This window comes from Centruroides vittatus, unplaced genomic scaffold, assembly GCF_030686945.1.
Source record: "Centruroides vittatus isolate TY-2023 unplaced genomic scaffold, ASM3068694v2 contig_484, whole genome shotgun sequence".
NCBI lineage: Eukaryota > Metazoa > Arthropoda > Arachnida > Scorpiones > Buthidae > Centruroides > Centruroides vittatus.
In genome coordinates, this window is record NW_027122274.1 from 1,142,290 (window position 1) to 1,168,972 (window position 26,683).

General features: G+C 28.2%; 1 protein-coding gene and 1 long non-coding RNA gene across 3 annotated transcripts in view; one reads left to right on the forward strand and one right to left on the reverse strand.

Moving 5' to 3' along the window:
- Positions 1–26,683, reverse strand: part of LOC136977998 (CD9 antigen-like) — a 47,198-nt gene that overhangs the window by 19,874 nt on the left and 641 nt on the right. The window contains exon 1 of one of the 2 annotated variants that reach the window (XM_067273628.1): positions 1,311–1,501. The exons of the other annotated variant lie outside the window; for it this stretch is intronic. Within the exon in view, the coding sequence (XP_067129729.1) occupies positions 1,311–1,409 (99 nt within the window). The 5' untranslated portion in view covers positions 1,410–1,501. Of the gene's footprint in view, positions 1–1,310; positions 1,502–26,683 lie in introns of those variants that run through there. 2 annotated transcript variants of the gene reach the window in all.
- On the forward strand, positions 21,784–25,185 carry LOC136977963 (uncharacterized). The gene is made up of 2 exons (XR_010881151.1): positions 21,784–21,853; positions 24,999–25,185. It is a non-coding gene; the product is annotated as an uncharacterized lncRNA (long non-coding RNA).

Below are 26,683 nucleotides of genomic sequence, written 5' to 3' on the forward strand. Positions count from 1 at the left end.
GGAAGCACTTAATTCGTTGGTCGACGAAGATAAATTACAAAATACTTTGACTGCAATGAATGTTTCTTCTCAACCTGATAATGAAAAAGTAGTTGAACAAACAGTATTAAATAATCCCATTACGAAAGTATGTGTTGTCTGTTTAAAAGAATGCAGTGAAGATATAGTTTGCTTCAAATGTATGGAGCCTGTCCATATATCATGTTCGGAAGATTATGTTTCAGAAGATGAAGTTGAGCAGAAAATCTGCAATTTGTGTTATAATGAACTTAATGTTCAAAGAGAAAGAGAAAAGTCTAAAAAATGTTTAGAAATTCAAGCGAAAAAGATGAAATTAATGTCGAATAAATCTCATTCTGAAGCCTTTGTGGGGTTTACCCCACAAAGGCTTCAGAATGATACGGACGGATACGTATCCATATCCGTCCGTATCAATCCACTGGGATACGGATGGTAAAGTCCGGTGCATGAAGTTGACAGAGGAAAAGGTGATGCCAAATCTATTTTAGCTATCATCATAAAAATAACTGAAGAAGGATTTTCCAATTGGGTACAAGAAACGGCCGCATAAAACAATTATATTCCCGATCCCAGTTCAGTGTCTGCGAACAAAAATTAATTAAAATCGAAGAAGTACCGGATGTAGCAATATCGCCCCAGTCGGTTGCTACAGCTCAAAGTTTAGGTACTGGTCAGAGATTTAAAAAATGTTCGTGTAAAACCCAGTGTGTCAACAAAAAATGTTTTTGTTTTAAAAATAATGTTCTTTGTAATTCCAAGTGTCATTTTAGTAATCCTTGTTGTAACAAATGATTTTATGGTACGTTTCCATAAATACCATTTATACGCTGCATAATTAGATAAATTGCTTCTTTTTCATTTTAATTGTCTATCATTAGTTTAATTTCATTTTAGATAAATTGTTTATTTTACACTTTAACTGTCTCTCATTAGTTAATTTATAGAATACCTAGTTATTTCATAGAATAACTAGTTAAAGTCTCAAATTAATAACATATTACACACTTTAACGGACACGATCAGTTATTCCATGGAATAACTAGGTATTATATGAAATAACTGCATTAAATACTTTAACGGTAACATATATAATATTCTATTCACGACTAAAATTCATTATAATGGAAAAATGATTTACCAATGTATTAATTATTTATTTCTTTATGAAAGAAAATGTATAACAATAAACATTTGGTATTACCGAACAGGAAATTATTCAATAAATATCTTGAAGACACGAGATTTAATTTTATGACAATTAAATATATAAATTCTGCCTTATTACTTACGGTATGTATAACACCGAAGAGAATACAAGGAGCGAGTGCTCCATTGGTCTCAGCTTTAATCCAACATTCACGAGCAAATTCCAACAACTTACATCCCATAATGTATGAAATAATCGCTAATATCAAACTACGAATATTGTCTACTTAACAGACGACAACGCGAAGCCAGAGACATTTTCCTAACTCGAGCATGCGCATTGGCATCCTACTAACTTCACGTGACCTATTTTTATACAGCCAGTTTATGACTGCTTTAAAACGATCTCTTTGACATTTAATCTTAAAAAATGTATTTTTAAAACATAATAAATTCGGATTTGATTCGGACTTTATTTTATATAAATTCTATTTACCGAATTATCGGAAAGAATTATCATCTTTACATATAAAAAAATACATATCATTATTTTTTTTAAATAAATACAGTAGACACTCGATTTAACAAAATATTTGTGTTGTAAAGAAAAAATTTATAGCGTTTTTTTTTTATTCGAGAACAGAGAACGCCAAAGATGGGTCAACCAGTCAATGAGCATAAATTACTTCAATGTCAGAGCTGTCGAGAGGTGAGCTGAGGATTTTCCTCGGCCGAAAAAGGGAGAACTTGATTGGATTGATGGAATAAGGCAATGCAACACATGGACGATCTGCTGCCATCCGGGAAGACTTTATATGGGGAAACTGGCACTTATTCAGGTTTTAGACATGTGAAAACCCGAAAAACTCCACGTGGCTAGCCCGTTGATGAGGCGATACGAACCTATGATAAAAGTGTTCAATGGTTTTGTTCACTCCGAAACCAATGCGAATGAGAACTTAATAGTAGTGGTTCCTATTCCAACCCCTATAAATTAACGTTATTTTTACTAACAAAACAAAATCATTAAGACTGATTTTTATTGATAAAGAAACATTCTACGTATTTTATTTGTTCATGAAAAAAAAAGACAAAAGGCCCCCGCTCTACCCTGGGAGCCAAACAAGCGCTCGACGGCCCTGGTCGAGATACAGTAAATTATAACATTTCAATATATCCTATACGTTGTGGGTTCATTATTTGTGTTTTTAAAACATTCCATTTAACGGACTTTCGGCAATAGCGAACATCCCATCCCCAATTAACCCGTTAAATTGTGGGCTACTGTATTATGGTTGATTTTAATATTTATCTATTATTTTTCTGAATTGTTTTGTTAATTAATAAGAGTAGCAAATTTAAAATTTTTAAATCTTTTTCCTCACATTTTATGCATTGCGAATATATTTATTTAATTTTTTCAAGATTGCTTATAAAACTGTAAATTATATCTCTTCACATATGCTTTAAATTTAATATTCTATGCTAAATTAAAATTTAAATATATAAAAGTGTCTTTAAAAATTTAATCAAAACATGATTTTAAGAATTTTTAAAATTTAAAAAGAATATAAAATACAAGTTGTTGTACAGTTAACATCAGTTAAATGAATTTAAAGTTGCATAATTTATTTTCTTTACATTAATTTAACTAGATAATTAATTATTAATTAATATTGTTTATTTATAACTTTACTTAAGTTTATATTGGATAATTAATATTTAAATTATAAACCAAATTCCTAGTACATTTATAATTCATTAAAGACAGGAAGCGTGTTATAAATAGAACTTTTTGATTAAATAAACAAATGCCTTTCAAAATCATCGAGACGACGAGGAAGAATTTTACTTTCAATACTAAGAATTTTAACTTTAATTAAAAGTAATTAAAGCTGGACAATAAATTAAACATAATTAAACAATTATGTGTAACATGTATTAAATTATAATTATTTATTGAATTCAGAACGAAACATTACGAAAAGTAAGAAAACCGAAAAGCTTAATCAGAATATAATTACTACCTAAGAGAAAAAATCCTAAAACCATTTAATTTAATTATTCGATATAATTTTTTTGTTTTACGGAAAAATTATTATTGTAAATACTTTTCAATTAATTCAAAACTTCGTATTGAAATTTTGTATCATGTAATTCACCTAACCATTTTTCGGTGACATTTCTTTTTGATATGAATGCAAAATACCTCCAAATACGGCTATCTTTTTACGTTCTGGTCAGTTGCCATTATTCAGTGGCTTGACGCTATAACTAAATGTAAATAATAATTATATAAGATTGATATAGTGAAACAATGATTTCTTTTATTATTATTTTGTATCCGATTTCTCAAGACAACATTTTTAATTTCATTAAAATTCACTTTTATCCTGTCTAGATTCAGCATTTTAAAATCATTATAATTTTAATATAAAAGTGCAAAACTGTACAAATTATCCTCGATAATCAATTTAAAATGTTTAAAAAGAAATTTATCAATCGAGATAGTTACTCCATTTTCTATTCAAACTATACACAAAAATGTATAAACAGCAATATATCTAATGTAAATTTAATAGATAAATATTTTATCTGCAAACGAAATCGCTGCTTTAATAGAGAGAGCACAATGTGCACGAAAGCGTTCAAAATTGCGGCAATATCATTCATGTAAGAGCTATCATAATAGAGAGGTTGAGGCGCCTCAATCTCTCTAATATGTCAGCCAACAAATTTAAGTTTAAGATTGATCGTAACGTCTTTGGTTATGCACACGATCTCCAGCAGATGACGTTAAAATTTAATGCTATTTCTATGGAAAAAATCTTTATCAAAAATTCTCGAAAATGGAAGTAGATATAATCAGATGATTTTGTTAGAATCCAATTGAATTATCTTATTAACGTATGGTTCAGAATTTTGAAAAATTGAATTCATTATAGCCCGATATTTAAGGCGATCGTTGGTAATTCATTATATACTCATCGGGCTTATCGGGCTTAGAGATGTTTATTATTTATAATTAACGAAATCAGTTTTCAAAATTCTGAACCACACATTAACAGAATTTAATTGGATTCTAGCACAAACGAGCGTTATCTATTGTGACATCGTCACAATGCCGGGCTGCAATTTTTAATTTAAAATATATGCTCTTCATCTCATATTAGTACTATAGTGTCTTGTCCTTGTACAATATAATTTGCCGTTAGTAACGGAGTCGTGCCGGTCATCTAACATCTTTCAGGGGAAACTTTTGAATTGAATAACGTGGTTTCCGATCTGTATCGGAAGTTCATATGCAGTTAATAGGGGCCTCCTACTCCTAAGCTTTCTATATCTGATCTTGACGTTCATGTATCTAACACACCGTTTTCGAGATTAAGGAAGGACAGACGGACGGACGGACGACAGTGGGAATTTATAGGTCTATAATTTAAATTGCAGCCTAAAAACACAAACATCGTTCTATTAAACTGAATTAGATTGATGAGATACTGCAGCGCAACACGTGATTTTCCAAGAGGATTTCACTCCGGAGGAATTCTACAGGAAACTGACTCTTATTTAGATATTATATACGTGAAGAAAACCCGACGAACTCATTGGTTATGGGCATACCCAGTGGTGATATTCAGCGGGTTCGCACAGGTTCGGCCGAACCCGTTGGTAAAATTTTCAGTTTCCCGAACCTTGTTAAACACACGTAACATTTCTCAGTGGTTTTGTTTCTTTTAAAAAATATATTAAAATATACGTGTCTAACACTACTAAACTAGAGCCTTATACCCCGTTCGCACCGAGCATTTCAATCTAGATTGTGAGCAAGGTCGGGGACTATGCCTTGGTGCGATATCTCTCGACCGTTTGAATCTCGACTGAAACGAGGTTTAATCGCGATCGATTCAAGAGAGTTCTTGAAACTAGATCCAGTGATAAGAGAGATCCCACAATCTCACGCGCGCGAGATAATACAAGATGGCTGTGGAACACGTGTCGGGCTATGGACAGCGAAATAAAAAGGATATTGTATTTCGAGAGACGATGACATCTGTCTATTATCAGCAGTGCCATTCGAGGTAAAAATTTCTCTGCCTAAAAAAAAAGGTCGACAGCACTAATATACTATTGTTACCTGGTCTTCGCCCAGGGCCCCTTACGTTCCAAATAAGCCACTGATTATTAGATATATCGCAAGAAAAGGTATTGTATTTATTTCTAGCCAAAGCTTCCATTTTGTTTGTCGGTGATTGTTAGGGAAAATTTTTCTGCTAGCGAACCCTTTGTTAAATATTTCGAATATCACCACTAGGCATACCCACGACCAGGGCCGGATTTTAGGCGATTGGAGCGATTGGTGCCAATCGGGCCCCGCGCTTGAAGGAGCCCCGCATCACGTCAAAATTTATATATTTAAAAATAGTACATGTTACAAAAATAAATAAATAGGTATATTATTATTAAAAATAAAACAACATATTTCAATATGTAAATTAACAGTTAATTAATTTTGTTATTTAAAGTTTGAGGGGCCCTGCAAAAAAAATTCAATCGGGCCTCGCACCTATTTGATCCGGCGCTGCCCACGACCAGTGTTCAGTGGTGTTATCTACTTGGCCACTTGTAGGAACGTATTTTTTAAACGCTTAATTTATTAACTAATATAACAGATTAATAATTTTTAATTTCCTAATAATTTTAAAATAATTTCTAAATTTAATACTCAACACATTGTACTGAAATGTAACCTGAACTAATTAATTTAGGATTTCATTACAACTAATGGGCCACAGTTTAAAATTACTATTCGAAATATTTTATATAGTGTATATGTTAATTAATTATACACAGTGAAAAATCGATGGATTCAATACTTACGTAGGATGAATACAGGAAGATAATAATCGCTACTTTGGAAGAACACCGGCACAACTGCGATTTTTTGATTGTCATAATCAAAATGAAACTGTAGTAAATTTTGATGTGTAAAAGTGTCATAAAAGTAACTTGCGTATTTGGCCACTAGGAAGCAGTTATGTGAGTGTTGAATAAGTGATATTCAGTTAAATCTTTGAATGGGATTTTCTCAAAACTAGTTATTTTGAGTTGTGTCGGTTTTCTTCCAAAGTAGCTATATGCTGAAGGAAATTTTAGTTATAAACTCCATGGATGAAAGGATAGAGGCAGGCGGGGCAGATCTCCGAGGGCACAGATCGTAACAGGCACTTGTCGGGATGATAATGACAATGAAAAATTTTCGGAATCAATGTAAATACAGCTTTAAAAACAATGGATTCACACACATCAAATATTTATAACACTGTGTACTAAAGATATTTTGACAATTATTTACTTTATCACAAACAGCAAAATCAATAAAAATCGAAAGCTATTAATAGATAATAATAAATATATTAAAAATTAATTCTTTTTGCCTCTACGTCCTTACTTTTACGATATATGTTTTTATCGTTGTCCACTTTGAACTTTATTTATTAATAGGACTTATTACACTGGTGTAGTTTCTGTATAGCAAATACAGGAGGACGTAGTCAGGTGGAAAATAAAGATATTTTGTTTTGATTTTTCTAAGTTCTCCTCTATTTGCTATACGTAAACTACACCAGTGTAAAAAGTCCTATTAATAAACAAAGTCCAAAGTAGACAACGATAAAAACACAAATCAAATATAGTAGAATTTGTTTTAAACTTTTTTTATTTGACTGAAAAACAAAAATATCAGTGTTCCATTTCGGTTCAAGAAAACAAACACGGACGAAAAAAAGTTTTCGAATTTAGTTTGTGGTTAAAAATACAGTAAAGTACACTCTCGCTAATCCAGACAATTGTTGGCACAGGGATGTACAGGGATTACCGAGAGTATACGTGCATGAAGTATTATAGTACGTTATACACTAACAAAAAAGAAGAACGCTAAACTTTTATTTTACATTACAGTCTTTGGCATACTTATGGGAAATGATGTGGTTGTTGACTCCCCAGAGGCTTTAAGAATAAAATTTAAACAAAAATCTAAAATCACATTTTATTCATGAATAATGTTCGTTGTTTATAAATAAACGGTACTTTATGGTATGCTGAATTTTTCTTCATTCTGATTGTACTTTTTACATCATACTTCCAGATCACCCCAGAGAGAAACCTTAGTTACACCACTTTAATTAAAGTACATATTAAGTAAAACAAATATTTACAAAACAATGTCCGAAGTACTACTACAGTATTTCTGATTTACAGTACTAAACAGAAATTGTAGACAATTTGAAAAGATTTTACTTAGCATACAAAATTCTCTGTTTACTAACGCGCATAATTGCTTGAAACGTCGATTAATCTGCAATAAATCTAACAACTCTCGATGTACGCAATAAATCTAGAAAATTACGCAGCGCCATAAAGATAGCCGGATTAGAGAAAGTATGTTGTATATGCATTGTATGATGTATGAATAAAAACGTAAGCTTTAGTCGAAATTCGAGCTTTTTTCAGTACTATTTATTTCAAACACTGATTCGACAACTACATTTAAAACAATTTATTGACAGATATTTTTTAAAAAAATCAATATTTTTACTACGTGTTTTGGTAAAGTTCGTACTATCATCGAGCGATAGTGCATAAAAGTTATAAAATATCTTTAAGTATCAATTTTTGCGTGGGGAGGCTTCTTTCGCAACTCGCTGCCTTGCATATAAACAATTTTTTGAATAACATGCTATTCATTTAATCTAATTTTATCTTTTTCGGGAAAAATATTGAAAATTCGCATTATATAAAATGAAATTAATAACAGCATTAAAAAGAAACTTTTTTCCGATTATAAACTAATAACGTAGTATAACTGTCATACGTATAATTAACAAGTGTGAATTAATTAAATGCTATTTTATGTTAGCCTGTACTTAGTAATATGTTCAATATAATTTAGAAAAGTCATAGAATTAGTAGCTAAGCCGCTCTTAAATGAAATCGTTTTAAATCTTGTAAGATTGTGCTAACTACATCCATTTTTGTTATCTAAAACTATATCCACAGTTATTTATGGACTACGGAAATTATGACAAACGTATTTACTCAAAACTCTTAACACTTATCTAAGGTAATGATTAAGTCATGATTATTCAAAATGAATGAACAATGATTCATTGTATGCGTATGTTCGTTAAAAGCTGAATTTTAAGCTATTTTAAACTACAAAATAAATGTTAATTTAACAATCTTAACTATTAGAAAGTAAATAAACAAAATACCCTTCATATACAAATAACTAAAAAAAAAAAAAAAAATTTACTATAAAAAGTAATTAGAAGTTTAACGTCAGATTGTCAACCATCCTCCATTGAACTGTATTGTCTTCCAGTCCTCCTTTTGAGTACAATTTTAATTCTTTGTTAGACTTCAATTTGAAAAATTGTAGACCTATAAATTCTCACTGTCATCTCTCTGTCCTTCCTTAATCTCGAGAACAGTGTTAGATAGAGGAAAGTCAAGACCACATATGGGAAGATAGGGGTAGGAGGTCCCAATTAATTATATATGAACTTCCAGTCTAGACCAGAAGTTATGTGAATTCAATTCAAAAATTTTCACCTGAATGGAGTTACATGGATGACCAGCATGACCTTGTTTTCATCAGGAAAAGTATGATGTATATGGGCAAGACACTAATAATTTGAGATAGAGAATATATATTTTAAATTAAATAAATTAATTAAACAATAACAAGTAATTATTTATTGTGACATCTTGAAGATGTCACAAGAAATAATTACTTGTTATTGTTTAATTTTAACATATTATCTCTGAAATATCACCGGCACATGATATTCCAATATTTTATTTACTTATTCTAAAGTAATGGTTTCAACTTTACCACTCACTAGAGTAAAGAGAAAAATACTTGTAGTATTTTAATTGGAGTTGGACAAGCAAATAGAGATGAAAAGTCCAGTTTTGCTTCTGGAACTGCTTAGTTTGTTGGACTAGGCAGTTCCAGTTCCAGAATGAAAGCAACAAATAAAAAACATTAAATCTGTATCTCTATATAGTATAGTCTATATTAAACAGACAGACAAAACCATTCTAAGCTTTTTAATCAATCTCATCAAATTTTTCAAACTTATTCATGAAAACATATCTTTACTGGGTATTTTCTAGGAAAAGGAAACTGAGCTCCATGATATAAATTTTTCTGTTTCAACTTTACACAAAAACACAAATGTGGTGATATGCTTCTAATGTTCTCTATAAAGCACACTTGTAGATGCAGGGAGATGTGAATGTATCATCATAGCTGAAGAAAAACTTTCAAGAACATTTAAAACATCTGTATATGTAGCCAGCAGCATACCAATTCCAGCAACTGGTTAAAAAATGTTCATTGGATGAAAAACTCAGACACTTATTTGCTCATTTTTGACCAGTTACTGATGAATCTACTGATATGAATGAAAATGGATCAGTATTGTCAGATGCATACTTACCAACCTTTAATATGGGGAATAGCTGGAGTGTTGGTAGAAAAACACTGAATTTTGAATAAAAATGCTGGCAGCATAAAAAGCAAAAAAATTCTTCATTAACACTGATATTGCACAAGGTTTATATTGAATACTTTTAATAAACAAAGTTTAATTTATCTCTGTATATGATATTTTATACAGCTAAAGCCATAAACACTGTCAAGAAGTATGGCAAAAGCTTTATATTCTTTAACATTACAAACATATACAACATACCAATACCAGCAAAATTGAAATTAAAAAATATTTACTAACATTTTCATCTGTTTATAGCATACATCTTCAGGCACAAAACACAGAAAAATGGCTACATTAAAATCATGTAGCTTAATGTAGAGCCACTTTGTACAAGAATCTGCATCAAAATACCTAAAATACAAGACTGAATGATAAGAATCTAGTGACAATCTTTGAATTTATTTTTTATCTATTAACATCATTTAAAAAATCAAATTAACTCTTGACAATATCTTTTAATTACTTCTTATATAAGATGTAAGATTTCTTTTATTTCCAATTTATCGAATTAAAACTAAAATTTTCTTCAATTTGATATACCCAAAGAATTCCAAATGCCAATTTAAAATTTTATTTTGAGTTATTTGGAAATTTTTATTATATTGCTTTTAATCAATATTGTTAGGTCATTATTAAAAGCAATAGATCTTACCATATTCAAAAACTGTGCCGCCCAAACTACAGCTTTCAGGCCAAATCTGCCTACAAAGAGATTTATCACATCTCATAAAGGGTAGAAATAGGCATACTTTTTGTATATATATATATATATATGGAATATACTGAATATTTATGATCTATCTACAACTTATGCACAATTTGGTTTGCAGATCAAAAAATTTGAGCACCACTGTTCTAAAGTGTAACTGGTCATGTAGTTTAATATTTAAGGTAAGAAATACTTCACACTTCAATAATGTCATTATTATTAATAAATTGTGTAAGATAAAAATATTTGATACATTTTATAGTCTTTATAAATATTTAAAAAATATGAGAGTAAAATAAGTTTATTTAAAAAATATATTTTAAACAATAATTTTGGCAAGTTTAAACAATTTTTTAAAACTAAAACACAAAATTATTTTTATATAAAAGTTGACCACATAATTAAATATCAAAAAATTAAAATAATGTTGAATTATGTCTACTTTTTAATGAAAATATTGGTTTTTATTCATTATTATTATTATTATTATTATATTTAATAAATGAAATATAATAAAAATTGTCTATAGTATTTCCTAGCTATTGCGACAAAAACTAAACATCCAGGATATCATACAACTTTCTAGTTTTACGCAATCTTATGTAAAAATGTACAATATACATAATCCAAACTATTTCTTATTTTAATATTTATATTTTATTCAATTTAATTTAAATATATCATATAATTTAAATATATCATAATACTTTAAGAGTATAAAATTACATGAGGTGTTAGCTTTTTGAGTTATTTACAAATAATAGTTTTATTCTTAAATTAATAAAAAGTATTTGAAATTTGTAAGAATAATTTTTTTGAAAAGATAGCATATATCACAAAACCACTTAATAGATTATGTACAAAATTTTCTATATATACATTATACATTTTAATAATCAAATGATATAGCCAGATTTGTTACCTGGTTATAACTTAAATAATTAAACTTACAAATATTATTATTACATAATTTGGACTAAAGGTAGATGATTAAGTTGCTATGTACTGTAGGCAATTAAGTCAGTTTTCTACATATAGTACTATACATTTTTATAAAAAATCAGAGCTGTGGAGTCATATAAATGTCTTCCAACTCCAACTCACCTTACCATCTGACTCCGACTCCAACTCCAAACAGAGGTGAACTTGTTAACAAAATAGGCCTGGAAATTCTGATGTCATCATGTGACCTCAGAATAAAAGCTACAATAGAGTTCTAATAAAGATAGAATGTAGAAACGTTTTTATTCCAAAGCTAAAAGACTCTTCTAAGTAATGACATACTCAATATATAAATATGTATTTCATAATTTTTACTTTCCCAGTTGTTAGATATAACAGAGCGAAAGTGTAGCAATCAGTCAAAAAATGACCGCCCCTCCAAATTTTCACAATTAAGTACTCAAGACACCTTGAAATGTCAAGATATGCAAAAGATTTGGTGTTTTTTATCTGTATGTATGGATGTTAGAATGTGTGTGTGTGTGTGTGTGTGTGTGTGTGTGTGTGTGTGTGTGTGTGTGTGTGTGTGTGGCACGATTTTGTTCACCTTGTTTGAAATCCTGTAGTCTCAATAGAAGGGCAAGCTGATAGGATTTCTGTGCATGCATTTTCTGAGGAAAACACTATTGGTCACCAATGTGATCATTTTAAGCATGTAAAAATTGTTTCATGAAATTGATACTTTGTAACATCTCATGAGGGAGCATCTTATGCAGGAATTTTTAACAAGCATCTTATGGGCAGGACTGATGAGAGAGTGGAATGATAAGATAAAATTTTCCTGGCCTGGAATTCACAGGAACCTGGACTTCGTTCCACAGCTTTTTTCCATCATTCCTTGAGGCCCATGTAAATTTTTCTCGTGGGCAGGTGACATCTTTCAACGCCACTATTTATGGGAAAAATGATGATACTGCAAAATTTTAATGACTTTGAATGAGGAGAAAAAACATCTCAGGCGAGAACATCTTAATCAGGTTTTACTGTACTATTATAAAATGAGAAAAAGCTTAATTTTGATCGTTAAGTATGAGGCTGTCACGTGCCAAAAGTTTATCTCCTGAAAGATAAAATATGATGTGCGGTGACACTGTTTATTTTTTCTTGTTACCTATGACCCTTTGAATTCTTGCTATTTTTTTAACGTCTAGTATGTCTGTAGCTCTTCATAGAATAAAGACGTATTAGAAGTTTTGTCTGTCTTCCATTTATATCCTTGCTAGCTCAGTTTATCCAACTTCAACAAAAATTATTAACAGAGATGAGTTTTAAAAAACATTGCAAATGCTAATGAGTAAAATAATCATTAAATCTGACCACACTGGAGATATGACACAACCCCCTTCTATGTCTCCACCCTGTCAACCTTTATTTAAGAACAGAAATTTAATAGGATTAATGCCCCTTTATAAAAGCTACCATGACAAATTTAGTTTCTTAAACTACCCATTCTGAAACAATATCTCAAAACAGAATAAAGAAAATAAAAAATTAGATGCCAACACATACACACACACACGAATTTTCCCCCTTTATTTGACATTTTTTGGGTTCAGGTCTTCAAATGTGTAGATTTGCAAAATTCTCAGAAGGTTAAATTTGACACAATTCCAATACTTTTCCATTTTATATACATAACAAGTTGGGAAAATAAAAAGGAGTCGGAGTTGGCAGATTTTTCGACTCTGACTCTGACTAAAACACCAAAACTCCATGACTCTGACTCCAACTCCACAGCCCTGTAAAAAATATATAGTACTGTACAGGCTGACAGTTAAAACAGTAATTAACAGTAAGTTAGCATTTATGTAATGAATTATTTAGAATCCTCAACAAGAAGTCTTGTCATAACAAGAATTTCTTAATTTTGATGTCTTTCTTGTATTTATAAAAAGTAAGAAAGATTTTATTCAATTTAGATATAAATTAAAAAAGCAGCAAAATTTACAGTAATTAATAACTGACTAACATTCAATTTACAGCATTTTAGTTATATATAGCAGTATAGTTATCAGGAAAATTGTTCAACTATGTAACCAACACAGTTTTTTCAAAACAAATAGATAAAAATCTCAAAAGTGAAAAATCAGAAAAAAATTGGAATAACTTTTTAATTTTTGCTCTGGAAATAATATTTTGCTTTGGAGGTTTTATTAATAAGTTGCAAAACATATTAAAGTAAATTGAGCATTTTCTTTGCTAAATACTACTATAAGCCAGAAACCTGAAGAGGTTTATGGCTATAGTAGTATTTAGCAGAAGAGATTTTTGGGTACAAAGAATGTAACTTAACCCGAAAAAAGTGGAAAATTAAGATTCCACTTGTAGACAAATAAGTAAAATAGCTTCCAGGTATAACAATCAGCATAGAGCATGACAAACTGTATATTCAGAATAAATTTGAATCTTTTCAGAGAAATGAAGGTTACATGACAAAGGGACATATGGATAAGGTCTTTATTAATATTAGTCTTTGTTGAAATTAACCAAGGGTATCACTCAGTCTTCATTGTAATGAGTGCAGTGCATTTATCCCTCTTTTATACAATCCATTTCTATGCAATTTTGAAATAACATGGTCAACAAAAAAAATAATTCTTTTTTCTACAACTGATTTTTTTTATACATGGGGAAAAATAGTTTATTTAAAAATTTTTTAATTTAACTTAATTTTAATTGTGTTTTTGTTAAATGTGTCGCGATCGACTTGTTGTCATAGGCATAGTCTAACTGGGGAGGGGAAGTGTGAAATACATACTATGTTTATACACTGTTTCAGTACAAAGTGCACTCACTGCTTATGAGTCGAGTTATAACTGCATGCATACAGTTGCGTTCGGTTACAAATATAATACATTAAGTCAAGACATCGCTAGCGATCGACCAAAATTGGCTTGGCGATCGACCGGTCGATCGCGATCGACTTGTTGGCCACCCCTGCTCTATAGGATGCATGTACTGCAGATTTGTATGTGATATTTTTACAGTGTTCTTTGGAATGTATCCATCACTGTGCAAAGAAGAATAGGTGTAACTCTCAGCAGTAAAAACAACATGGAACATGATGCAACAGACTGAACATCAATAGATGGCAAAATTTCCAATTTTGATATCCAATGCCAATATTGGTAGTATCAATAACTTAAGATTGATACCAATACTGATATTGGTATCAATTTAAAACTACTTATGATACCAATATGCACTTGTAGTACTTTTATAATATCAGGACATACCTAGTTATGGGTACACAAACTGACTTGTTCAGTGCTGACTCATGAGAGTTGAGTCCAAGAAATATTTGATTATTATATGTATTATTGCCGGATCTAAGACAGCTGTTTAATATACCTATCACATGTTTTTGGAAACAATGAGAACTTTTTTGCAACCAAATAGTTCTCAATTGCATTCAAATACCCCCATCTTTAGTTGGAATTACTTTAGATTAATATAAACCTAGTAATAAAGTTTTCTGATGTATGTAAGAATGATTTTACTGTAAAAAATGAATATAACTGTGTGAAATTTACATGGTACAATTTAAAAATAAAAAAGAAAAAACATACTAAAGCCTGTTCAAAACAGAAACCTGCCAAAGACAGAAATAATTTGGTAACATATGAAATTCCAGTTTACACAGGTTTTACTGTATAAAAAAGTGAAAAATTTGTAGATAAAATAAACATAAGATCATTTTGTTTGAATATGAAAACAATTTAAGTTAATTAATTCAGTTATTTTTATTATAATGATAAAAATAACTGAATTTTTTAATATGATATATATCACATAAAACCAAAACCAACAAATAACAAGAAAAAAGGAAAATTTATGAACGTTTTCGTCTATGTGAAATAAACATCCTCAGGTATATACAATATTAAACAAATGGCTGACTAAAATAGAATATTTTTTAAAAGTTCAGACTGATTACATGATTCAAATACCTTACATTAAAATTTATATGTTCAGGATAAAATTTCAATATATGTATATTATTTAAACAATAAACGAATAAATAATCAATTAATTTCACATTAATTCCTATCCTCCATAGTTCATGAATTTTCCTTTTTTCTTGTTATTTGCTGGTGTTGGTTTTATGAGTGATATACTGTATTTATACCAAGTCTGGCCAACCCACGGCCCGTCACGTTAACTTGTGTGGCCCGCTAAGCAATATTATTTATCTATTATAACTTTTGATTCCCGTTATGTGTATACCAAAACAATTAAATAAATGAAAATTTGCATGTGTCATTGTTATATTGCACAAGTGCGAGTACAAACTCTTGGTATAACAATAAAATCTTATTCATTTTGTATTTGTTTTACTTTTTTAAAAGCATGTTTGCCTAAATTGTGGCCCACCGTAATGTTACGTGTGATCAAAGTGGCCCATGAAACAATTTGAGTTGGCCAGGCCTGATTTATACAAACAAATTGTTGAGATGTATCATACATATTCACATTTTTCACCGGATGCTCGCCCTCTGGTGTTTAAAACAAAACTATTCTATCTGGGTCGTTTGCTTAATTCTTGTGTATTATCAGCAGTAAAGATGAATAGAAAAAGCAAAGCTTTCTGTTGCGTTCCAAATTACAATTTCAAAGACTTACGGGAGCCTAATATAAGTTTTTGTCTATTCCCACACGAAAAACAGATGATTATTCGGAAATCGGTCGGTTATATTTATGAGCTTCTCCAATTCTGAAAGAGTGGATTACTGTTAAGAATTGGCGGTTTTCCAATTGTCCAACTTTACACGAACAAGTTATGCTGTCAATTTTAAAAGATATTTTCTTAAAGTTAAAATGCCAGTAATTTTGTGTGGGACAAAGGATCGGATTTAAGCATTTCGAAGACCAAAGCTGAATGTAAGTCCCCTTACCAACCCTTCACAATTTTAGAAGTCAATCATAAAAAGAAAAGAATTAAATCAGATTATGTCTCCAATTTATACTGATATTGGAAGAAAAAGATGAGGTTTCACTAGTCTTGTTTTATAACTGAATTTAATTAAATTTTTATACTCATTCCATTAAAAATCTTTTTTAAAATTCGTTTTATCAATTTTTTTTAAAAAAGACCTTATGTTAATTCTTAGAAAAAAATTAATGAAATACTACACAAAATAAAAAGTAAAGCATATATGTTGGTTCGTAAAAAAATGTTTATTACAAAATTCGACTTTAATTTTTTTTTTTACAAATGTTTGAGGCCCCTTGAAAGTCGAAGCCCTAAGCAACAATTTAAATAGCTTTTTACTTGTAAATCCAGTCCTGATAGGACAATGTCGAAGCTGATGCTCTTAACACAAAGGGCACAAATATGTATAGAACGATCTCTCACTTGTTTCGATACAACATAAAGACGTGTCCCGCTAGCAATAATTGTTCTACTATAAAATTTCTCGATAAACAGCTACAAGCAGCATATCATTATATCGGAGAATAATATATGATTAATTTTACAATACTAGTTACAAGTGACCCAGATGAAGTAGCCATTTTGTGGAAAATGCAGCACCCTCTATATAGTTCATGAAAAATGCGAATAGTAAAATTTTTCTAACTCTAAGCTCTAAGGGGCAGAGGAATACTTTGAGTTAGAGAACAATAAAGTAAAAAATGCTGATTCTTAATAGATTTGTATGTTTACCTCGCTGTAACTAATGGAATTGAAGTTTTACATGTACATGTTGTTGAGATAAAGCAAGAGGCATTGTCTGTAAATGGGCATGGACAATAGGCAAGCATTTCTTAATTCAATAAATGTTCATATACTAAATATCTATCTACATATGAAGCTCTCAGGACTACATAGTACTAACCCTCAGAATCACATTTCTGAGGTTATTGAGTTTGAATGTTTGAAAAAAATCCTAACATGAAAAATCCCAAGACTAAGAGATTTCAGCCAAATCTACAGGCAATATTCAATGAGCAAAAATATTAATGCACACCTATTTGTACAATTTTAGGATTTCTTCAAGCTTTTAAACTCAATTACATCTTAAACATGATTCTGAGGGTTGGTACTTTACATCTCAAGGGCTTTATATATATATATATATGTTTGTGTGTAAATTCTTCATTCATTTTCTTTTTCAAGTCTGCCTGTCTGTCTCCTTTGGTCCCCATACAAAGAATGGTCTAACCTATCCTTTGTGTGGGGGCAAGAGCCCTCAGTGTTTATGGATCATTTCAGAATGAGGACAACCCTTTTGTTTTATAACACCTTTGATCCAGGGTTAGTTAAACAGATGGTTTGCTTATCTCCATTTCCTGTTCTACACACACACACACACACACAAACACACACACACACGATATGATTATTATTCCCGGTAATTCAATTGTAATGCATGAGTAATAGAATTTCTCCCATAAGGTGTATTACACATAATTCCAGAGAAAAAGGACATATATTAATATATGATATCATAAAACTTATAAAAATTATATTAATTATAAAAAAAATTGATGGACAGAAATTACTATTATTTTTTAATCTGATATTTTTTTATAAGTGTAAAAATAAAAAATTTATTAAGAAAATGAGTTGTGAAACAATATTTAATTGCATAGAACATCATGCAAAGATAGAAAACATTGTGAGATGAATCTAAATAATGAAGCTTTCTGCTTCATAATTTAGATTCATCTGACTAAAATATAATGGATTACAAAGTAAATAAGTGCTGGAAAGCTATACTGGTAATATAGTTAAGGAAATAAAATTATTGGCCATGAAAAGAAAACAATTTTTTAATTTTAATTGAAAGAAAAATTTAATTGTTCAACATCAAATAAAATCTATACTTTATTTTTCCAAAGTATCTTCAAAAAATTTCAAATACAGATCTGAAAATATGTGTCTTATTTTTATTTAATTGTTTGGAGATAAAACCGCAATTAAATAAAAGATCTGTTCTAGAATAAAATAAAAAAAAGACAAAACTTTTCATTTGCTTCTTTTTCTTTTGGAAGTTCTTAAGTTTTTATTTTTTGGTTTTATAAATTGACAACATACAAAAAATTAATTTATTGACAAAATAATTTAAGTGATAAAATCCAAAAAGGTAGAAAATTTAACTATTTTAATTAAAAATTTGAAAAAATTAACAAAATAAATTATAATTGATATTTAAAATTATAGGGCCTTTACTCTATATGCAAAATAGCATTATTTTCAAGAGAGTATAAAATAAATCAATTTCATTTTTCTCAACATTTATTACTTTGATAATTATAGATGAAAATAATAAATTATGATCACTGATCTAAACTGAAATGAATATTCTTAATTATGTCAGTTTCAAGAAAGATGTTAATATACCAGTATGAAAGATGATCATTATGAATGATGTCAATGTTAAGTTTTAAAAAAAATGTATATTCTTACTAGGCAGCTGTCTAATGAGAAAGTTATCATGTTTCAAAATAATCACAAAATTGTGAAACTTAAATTTCACAATATTCAATATCACTTTTATAATATGAGAAGAACTAATTTTTTATAATTTTAGAATATTTCTACAACTTAATTTTTATTCAAAATATATTTCATCAAAACACATTAAAAAAAATGAAATGAAAAAGGAAATAGATAAGCTGATGCTATATTGACATTTAACCTATTTAAAGTAAACTAGCATTATATACATCATAAGTTTTCTACACGTTTTATCAATGTTATGGTCATCTAATATAAATAAAATTTATAATAAATTAAATGTTATTTCAAATGATAATTTTTATTTTATCAGATATTTATTAATACAGTATATAAAATTTATGTAAGATGTTTTCTTTTAGAAATTTTTAATAAATAAATTTAAAATATGTTACAGAGTAATTATATATTAAAAACTTGCAATCATTTTATTTTATATCAAAACCAAAGCTTTCTTAGCCTTGACTTTCAATTTATAGAAGTAAATTACAATAATAAATGTATATTAATGTACAATCTTGTTCAGGAAAATTACATTATAATTTAGAATGTAATTTTCTTGAAGGAAAAGGAACAAAAGAACTAAAAATTTTCCAAAAATCTTTTTCTAATTAAAATTTATTTTTTGTATTTATTTTCTGCTGTCTTCTATTTCTATAGTACTTATGAATTAGTGACCACATAAGGTGGGAATTTTATTGAATTCCACATTAAAAATATTTTTATCTGTTCAACTATTACCCAAGATTAAATCCTGAGTGCTCTGCTGTTTCTGAGAATTAAACAATAATTTTCCAAAATCATAAATGCTTGTAGAAGTTTGTTGTTTACTCCTGGGTACTTAGGCCCAAGTTATGAGTAGCAATATGAATATGTTGAGAGTGTCATGTATCATATTTTCTTTTTTGAGACTAGACTGAATATTTCATTAGTAGTTAAAAACTAGAGAGATTGAAAAATAATCTGTATAACAATAATATTCAATAATACTGGATTGTCTTCCATTTTGAAATTTATAAGAATCTTGACACATAATATCATAGATACTATTTCAACTGTATTTTAAAAGTAAAATAACGAATTAAATAAAAATTCAATAACAACAATAAAACATTTACTGACATAATAAAAATATTACTATAATTTTGAAATTTTAATTTTAATTTTACATTCATTTACATAATATTTAAAAACATAAAGGAAGGAAACATTTAAAATAAGATTTCATACAAATATACTAAACATTCTGAATGCTAAATATATAATGAAATAGACAAAAACAGAAAACTTTGAAGTTTACTGTCTCTTATTTATTCATTAAGAGCAATTTATTAATGATATTTTCCTATTGTAAACAAAATTCACCAGATTTGTGCCACATATCAAGTTTTGAAAATTTGTAGGATCTCTCGAATTTAGTAATTGTTGGAAGTTTGTTAGTTTTATAGGTTTTTGGATTCTGCTTTTTCATATGTTGGTTATGGCTGCCTTCCAAACAAACATCCAATTCATAAAAGCTTCAATTGCACAACTACTAAAAATGTATTATTTGTGTAGTAATATTCCCAATATTTTCCTCTTTAGAACATTTACAATAGTTAAGATTGAAAGGTCAAGCAGTGATAAAATGATAACAAAAACCAAGTTTTGATTGCAGTAAACAATATTACACTATGTAAGTTTAGTCAAGATAATTTTGATAACAGTATACAAACAATAATAAGATACATCATAAAAAGTGACATCCACTAGATATTCTTTATTATTTAAAATAAATTTTAATATCCTTTTTCATTAAAAATTACATTTTCATACAATTAATAAGTATTATCATTAGTATTCTTATAAAGAAATTGTTGTAAAATATATCAGTTATTAAAATTGGGCTTTGATTTATCTTGACACATTTTATACTTAGTCTACTTGTCAAATGTATACATGTGTAAAAATTTTAAATACTTTTTGATTTTACAGTATCAAGCCTGTACAGCTTTCTGATAGGAACCCATTAAAATTGGTATAGCCTATACAGGTATACCTCGCCTTACGTCGGTAATTGGTTCCAGGAGAGGCAACGTAAGTCGAATTTACTTGTGTAGTTACGAAACTACGGTGAAAAACGCCAATAATGAGCACTTAAAGACCACTAAATAAGACGACAACACAGAAACACAGATGTTTTCATGTTTCATTCTCTAGGATTTATGATGATTATATTAACATTTACTGTAAATGTACATATTTTAATATGATTTTTTGTGCTTTTAACACTTTTCTAGTGATATTACAACTTCAATATTTGTGGCGGACAGATGTAAAGTCGAATAAAATGACTTAAACTTGATTTTTATTTTTCCATATACTTTTTTGACAAACGACGTATTATCGAGAACGACGTAACTCGAGGTATACTCTCTTAAAGTTTATAACACTAAATAAAGTACATGATTTAATTTAAAAACTGATTTTAATGCTTTAATCTGAATTAAATTGAGACAAGAGAAAATGAATAAAACAATAGAAAAAAATTTAAAAAGTAGATAATGTAAAAAATAAATCATGTGTTGTACAGCATATATAAAATATACAGTTTTAATTTATCTTTCTATTCAATACACATTTTTAATGAATTGTAAATTATAAAACATCAGAACAGTTTCATAAATACTGTAGGTAAAGAATAATTAAGTTAAGATAATATTTTTGGCATGATTTAAAACATGAATTTAATTATTCATTTTCATTAACTCTAAATAGAAAGACAATATTTAGCAAATTATAAATGGTTTGATATATAAATGAATGAATGCTTTGAATTTTCTAAATCAGATATTAATACAGTAATTAAAAACATTTTCAAAAATTTTTTATATTTCTTGCAGATTATTATTAAGCCATTAATGAAATATTAAATATGAAAAACTGTATCTGAAAACATTTAAAAGCAAGGTATACAGCATTAAGCAAAAATTAATCCTAATCATCATGTTTTATTATAATATTAAAGATTTTATATAAAAGATTTAACAATAATCTAAAATTTATTTTATCTAAGATAATTTCCTATATAATGTAATACAGTAATTAGCTATAGAATATTTTATAACTTAGTAAATTTATTTACTAAGTTTATAAAACAAAATAATAAATTAATTAATTAAAATAGATACATAATAATAGAACATTATTTCTTAAATAAATAATTTCAATCTAGAAAAAAATTATCAATAATCAATAATTGAAAATGCTGAATTATAGTAAAGATTTGTGATTTTCATAATTATTTCCAACATCTCTAGCTTTGTTTTTTGTTTTGTTAAGTTATGGTGATGCAACACTTCGGTGATCTGTCTAGGGGGATGCCTTCTGGGAGGTCTTTTTAAGGGTAACTGGTGTGAAAAATTGTTCAAGTGTAGAACATGTAATAAAATGACCAAGCCACGAGGGACGAGCAGTTTTATAAGCCGAATTATTTAACAGAGAAATGATGCCCGCCACAGAGACAAAATTACACAACTATATTTATAATGTCTCCGCTCTCGTTCAGATTTTTCAAACAAAGATTTGTTTACATACCATTTCGATTAAAACTAAAATAATTACAACTAACCTTAACCTAATATTACAACTAATGGAAATAGAGAAGGAACGATAGTAAGAAGGATCTACCAGTAGTTAGACAATGGGGTCCTGAGCTGGGTGATGAATCATGGCGAATGTACAATCCACCAGCATCGAGGTTAATACTATGCAGTTGTTGACAAATATACACTGAGGTAGTTCTAGGAACCTCTCAGGAACGGATATCTCAATTATTTCGTCTTTGTCCCACCTTTTCTATCTGGGCTCTCACTGTCAATCTCCATCTCATACATGGTCCTCCAGTCCCTCTACCTTGACCTTCCTTCTCGGTGACGAATCAAAAAGTGTCAATTTTCTGACCCCGTGTCTAATGATCACTTTGTGCAGGACCCCCTCCCTGTCCCTGTTGGCAAAACCACCAATCAGGATCATGAAAATTGCTGCTCCTGTCAGGTGACAGGAAAGAGTTAAAAGCAGAAGGAAGAAGGGTGATAGGAAATAAAGAGAGGAGTTATAATTCTATATACAATAATTACAAAAAAAAAAAAAAAGTGGCAGACAGCCACACTGGCCCCTATTCAGATGTTACAGACATGGAGAAGACCCAGAAAACTCCACGTGGCCAGCCTGTCCTGGTGAGGCGCAAGCCCATGTCCAAACTCCCAGTGTTCAGGTAACAAAACTGTTTGGCCATTGGTGGGTCCCAACATCTCTAGCATTTAGAAATTTTTTTTATTCAAGAATTTAGAAAGCTAATGAACAGCATGAAAAAACAAAACAGAAATATCTCAAAAAGTCTGGATTTAATATAAGTATATATTTTAAATTATTATATCAGAGTACTTGGTTCAGACTAAAAATAAGAATAAATAAAAAGAGTACATAATATTCAATAAATCACATAAATAAAAGAACATCTCAAATATTAATTTGTTTCTGATTTAATTCAATAATGTTTAAAAAAATTATTAAATTGGATCAGAATCAAACTGTAATTTTTGAGATGCTTTTTATTTTCAATTTTTAATTCGTTGGTGTTTATTTGTTTAATTTTTAATTTCATTTGCATTCATAACAATTTAAGAAATGTAGAAATTGTATATTTTTTATTAACATCTTTTAATTTTTTATAAGTTCTTCAAGAATAATACATTCTTTTGATATTTCCATAACATATATTACCTAACAGTAATACATTGAAAAAACAACATTTAATACCTTATTGCCAAAATTCAATTTTTAATCAATGATAAAAAATGAGTTTATTAATTGAAATTCTAAAATTCCTAAAATCCTAAATAATATCAACAAATTTTTAAATTTTTATAAAAGTTCTAAATTTTTAACTTTAAAATGTTTGGGTTTTTTTCTTTTTGTTTTTATTTAAATCTTTATATATAGTACTAGTAAAATCATAGATAATAAATTATAAAATTATTTTTAAAATTTTAACTTGTAAATTTATAACTTAAATTTGAATTTAAGTTAAATTTAAATTAACTTAAATTTTTTAACTTATAAAATAAAATTTATAACAAAATATATAAATAATCGTCTTGAAAATTTTGCCAGTTTGGCAACAAGTTTGTTTAGTGAAGTGAAGTTTTTTGTACACTATGTCCTCAGTTAAAATTGTGCATTAGGCATGTTATAGTCATTTTTCTGTCTTTGGTGATATTTATTTTTCAATGAAAGAGTTTGTGTTAGTTTTACGTAATACAGACCTAAAATACTAAAACAGTTTTACATAATACTGTATGACTGATATCTACAGAGTATACTGAAAATATAAAGTAAATTTTATATTGAGTAAATTAATTCTCTTGACAATAAACAATCATTAATATATTTATAATTTTTATCTAAATAATATTAACAGTATTACAAATATTTAAAATTACTTTTATGTAGTTTTATGACAAGACATAAGATATTTATTCTGTAATACATTTATGTATATAATTCTCTGTTATATCGAAAATTAAGTCCTATTATTGAAAATTTCTTAAATATTACGAAACAGCATAAATAAAAAATCAATATAGAAGCAAGGAGGCATATCCATAAGGTAGATGAATTCTTCAAATTGACATGGGATAAAAGTTTTTTCCCTGGCACTCTAGAAAACTCAGCTTTGCTTCACTTTAGAATCTTGTCAAGATTCAAAAGAGCAAAGCAAAGCCAATATAAGTTAGAAGCAATGAATAAAGCCATTTTCCATTTATACTGACTCAATAAGTATAAGATAAATGATTTGAATACAAAAACTTAAATAATGTTGAAGTATTTCAGTTCATTTTAACAAAATCCTCTTTAAATAAATCAAAATACAGATTATATTTAATAATGAATCATTGAAGTGTAACAGAATAGAGTTATTTTGTCATAGAAGATCAATTCAATTCTCCCATTTTATATGTCTTAAAGCAATTTTAAATTAAATGAATTTAAAACAACAAAAAAAATAAAATAAATTTGATAACTTTTTAATATTAAGTTTTATCTTTTTCAGTAGACTACCCATAGATTATTTATGGAGGAGACTAACTTCCTGGTATCAAATGATGTCTATATGAGTTCAATGTATTTCCTATTCAACTTTTGAATCCTGGCAAACTGCCAATAACTTTGTAAAATTGTTATACCTAGGACCTCAGTACTTATAAGTCTTAAAATTAAATTATTATTATGTTAAAGAATTTTGTTTACATCAATTCCAATATATTATTGATTCTTCACTAACATAAAATCCATGCTCAATAATTTATGTTTTAAAAGCAAAAGTAAACAAAAAAATTGCTGTTTTTCAAACATAACTAAAGGTAGATAGAGCTGTAATGGAACTGATTAATATAAAACATTTTTCAGAGATTTCTTGTATCATTTAATTCCATTATACTTATTAGACTTAAAATAGATTTTCAAAATTTCTTTGCTATTTGAAGTCAATATATTGATTAAATTATTCATCAAAATGTTTTTAACATATATACTATTCTTATTCTATAATTTCTGAATGAGGAATTTCTGAATTTTCTAAACAAATAGTTAAATATAAAAATTTATTGAAAAATAATGTTTTATATTTCAATTTCTGTTTTACTTAAATATTTTTACATTTGATTGGAATCTGCACTTCTTTAAGATTAACTATATCAACATAATTTCAGAAATTTGCTATAAAATAGCAAACTAATTCTATGATAGTAGTACAGTCTTTTATATTCATATATAGTGACCATATTATTGTGCAAATTAAAACAGTTAAAACTGAGTGAAAAACAGGTTTAAAAATGGCTAAACTTAGATGATCTTTTTAAAAATTACTTGTATAGGCCTATATATAATGACCTATAAATTGATTATATTGCATTAGAAGACCTATAAAATAGTTCTATTTAAAATTTTATTCTATTTTTGAGAATGAAAAATAGGAGAAATCTGGGACTGTCCTGGAAAAACCAGGATATATGGTCACCCTATCTGCGAGCATTATACATTAGTTAATCTTAAAAAAAATCATCATATTATTATTTTACATTAATTTTTAAATTACTTTTTATTTAAGGTGTTAAATCCTATAATTCTAAAAAGTATTAAAAACTCAAAAATTTTTATATATTATATCCAACAACTTGTAAAAATTTTCATACATTAAAATATATCATTTTAACAAGATATTTATAAAATTTCAAAAGTCAAGACATTCCAGAAGTGAAATGCAAATGAAAGCAAAGAAAAATTTCTTTGGGCCTCAATACGAATGTATTTTATTAGAATTAAGCAATAGTCTAATCTGATAGTAAAAGCTTTTAAAAATTATTGTTTTCATAAGCAATTAACCATGTTAATATTTAAATCATCATGTATAAATGTCATAATTTACATGTAAAAGTGTTTCTTAGTTACTTAATTTAATAAATTCACTCATTTTAATTAAAAATAATTCATTAACATAAAAAACTATTTGAGTTTACAAATTAAAGTAAAACAGTATTTATAGCCTCCATCATCAGAATAAGTAACATTACAATTGATTGCTTTCTATAATTTTTCTTTTATATAAATATACTTAAACCCATTTATGTATATAAAATATAAACATTCTATTTAATATTTAATTTATATACTTCCATAACTGATTAAAGAAAGCATAAATACTGCAAGTGCTTTCTTTAACCGAGTATCATTCACAGC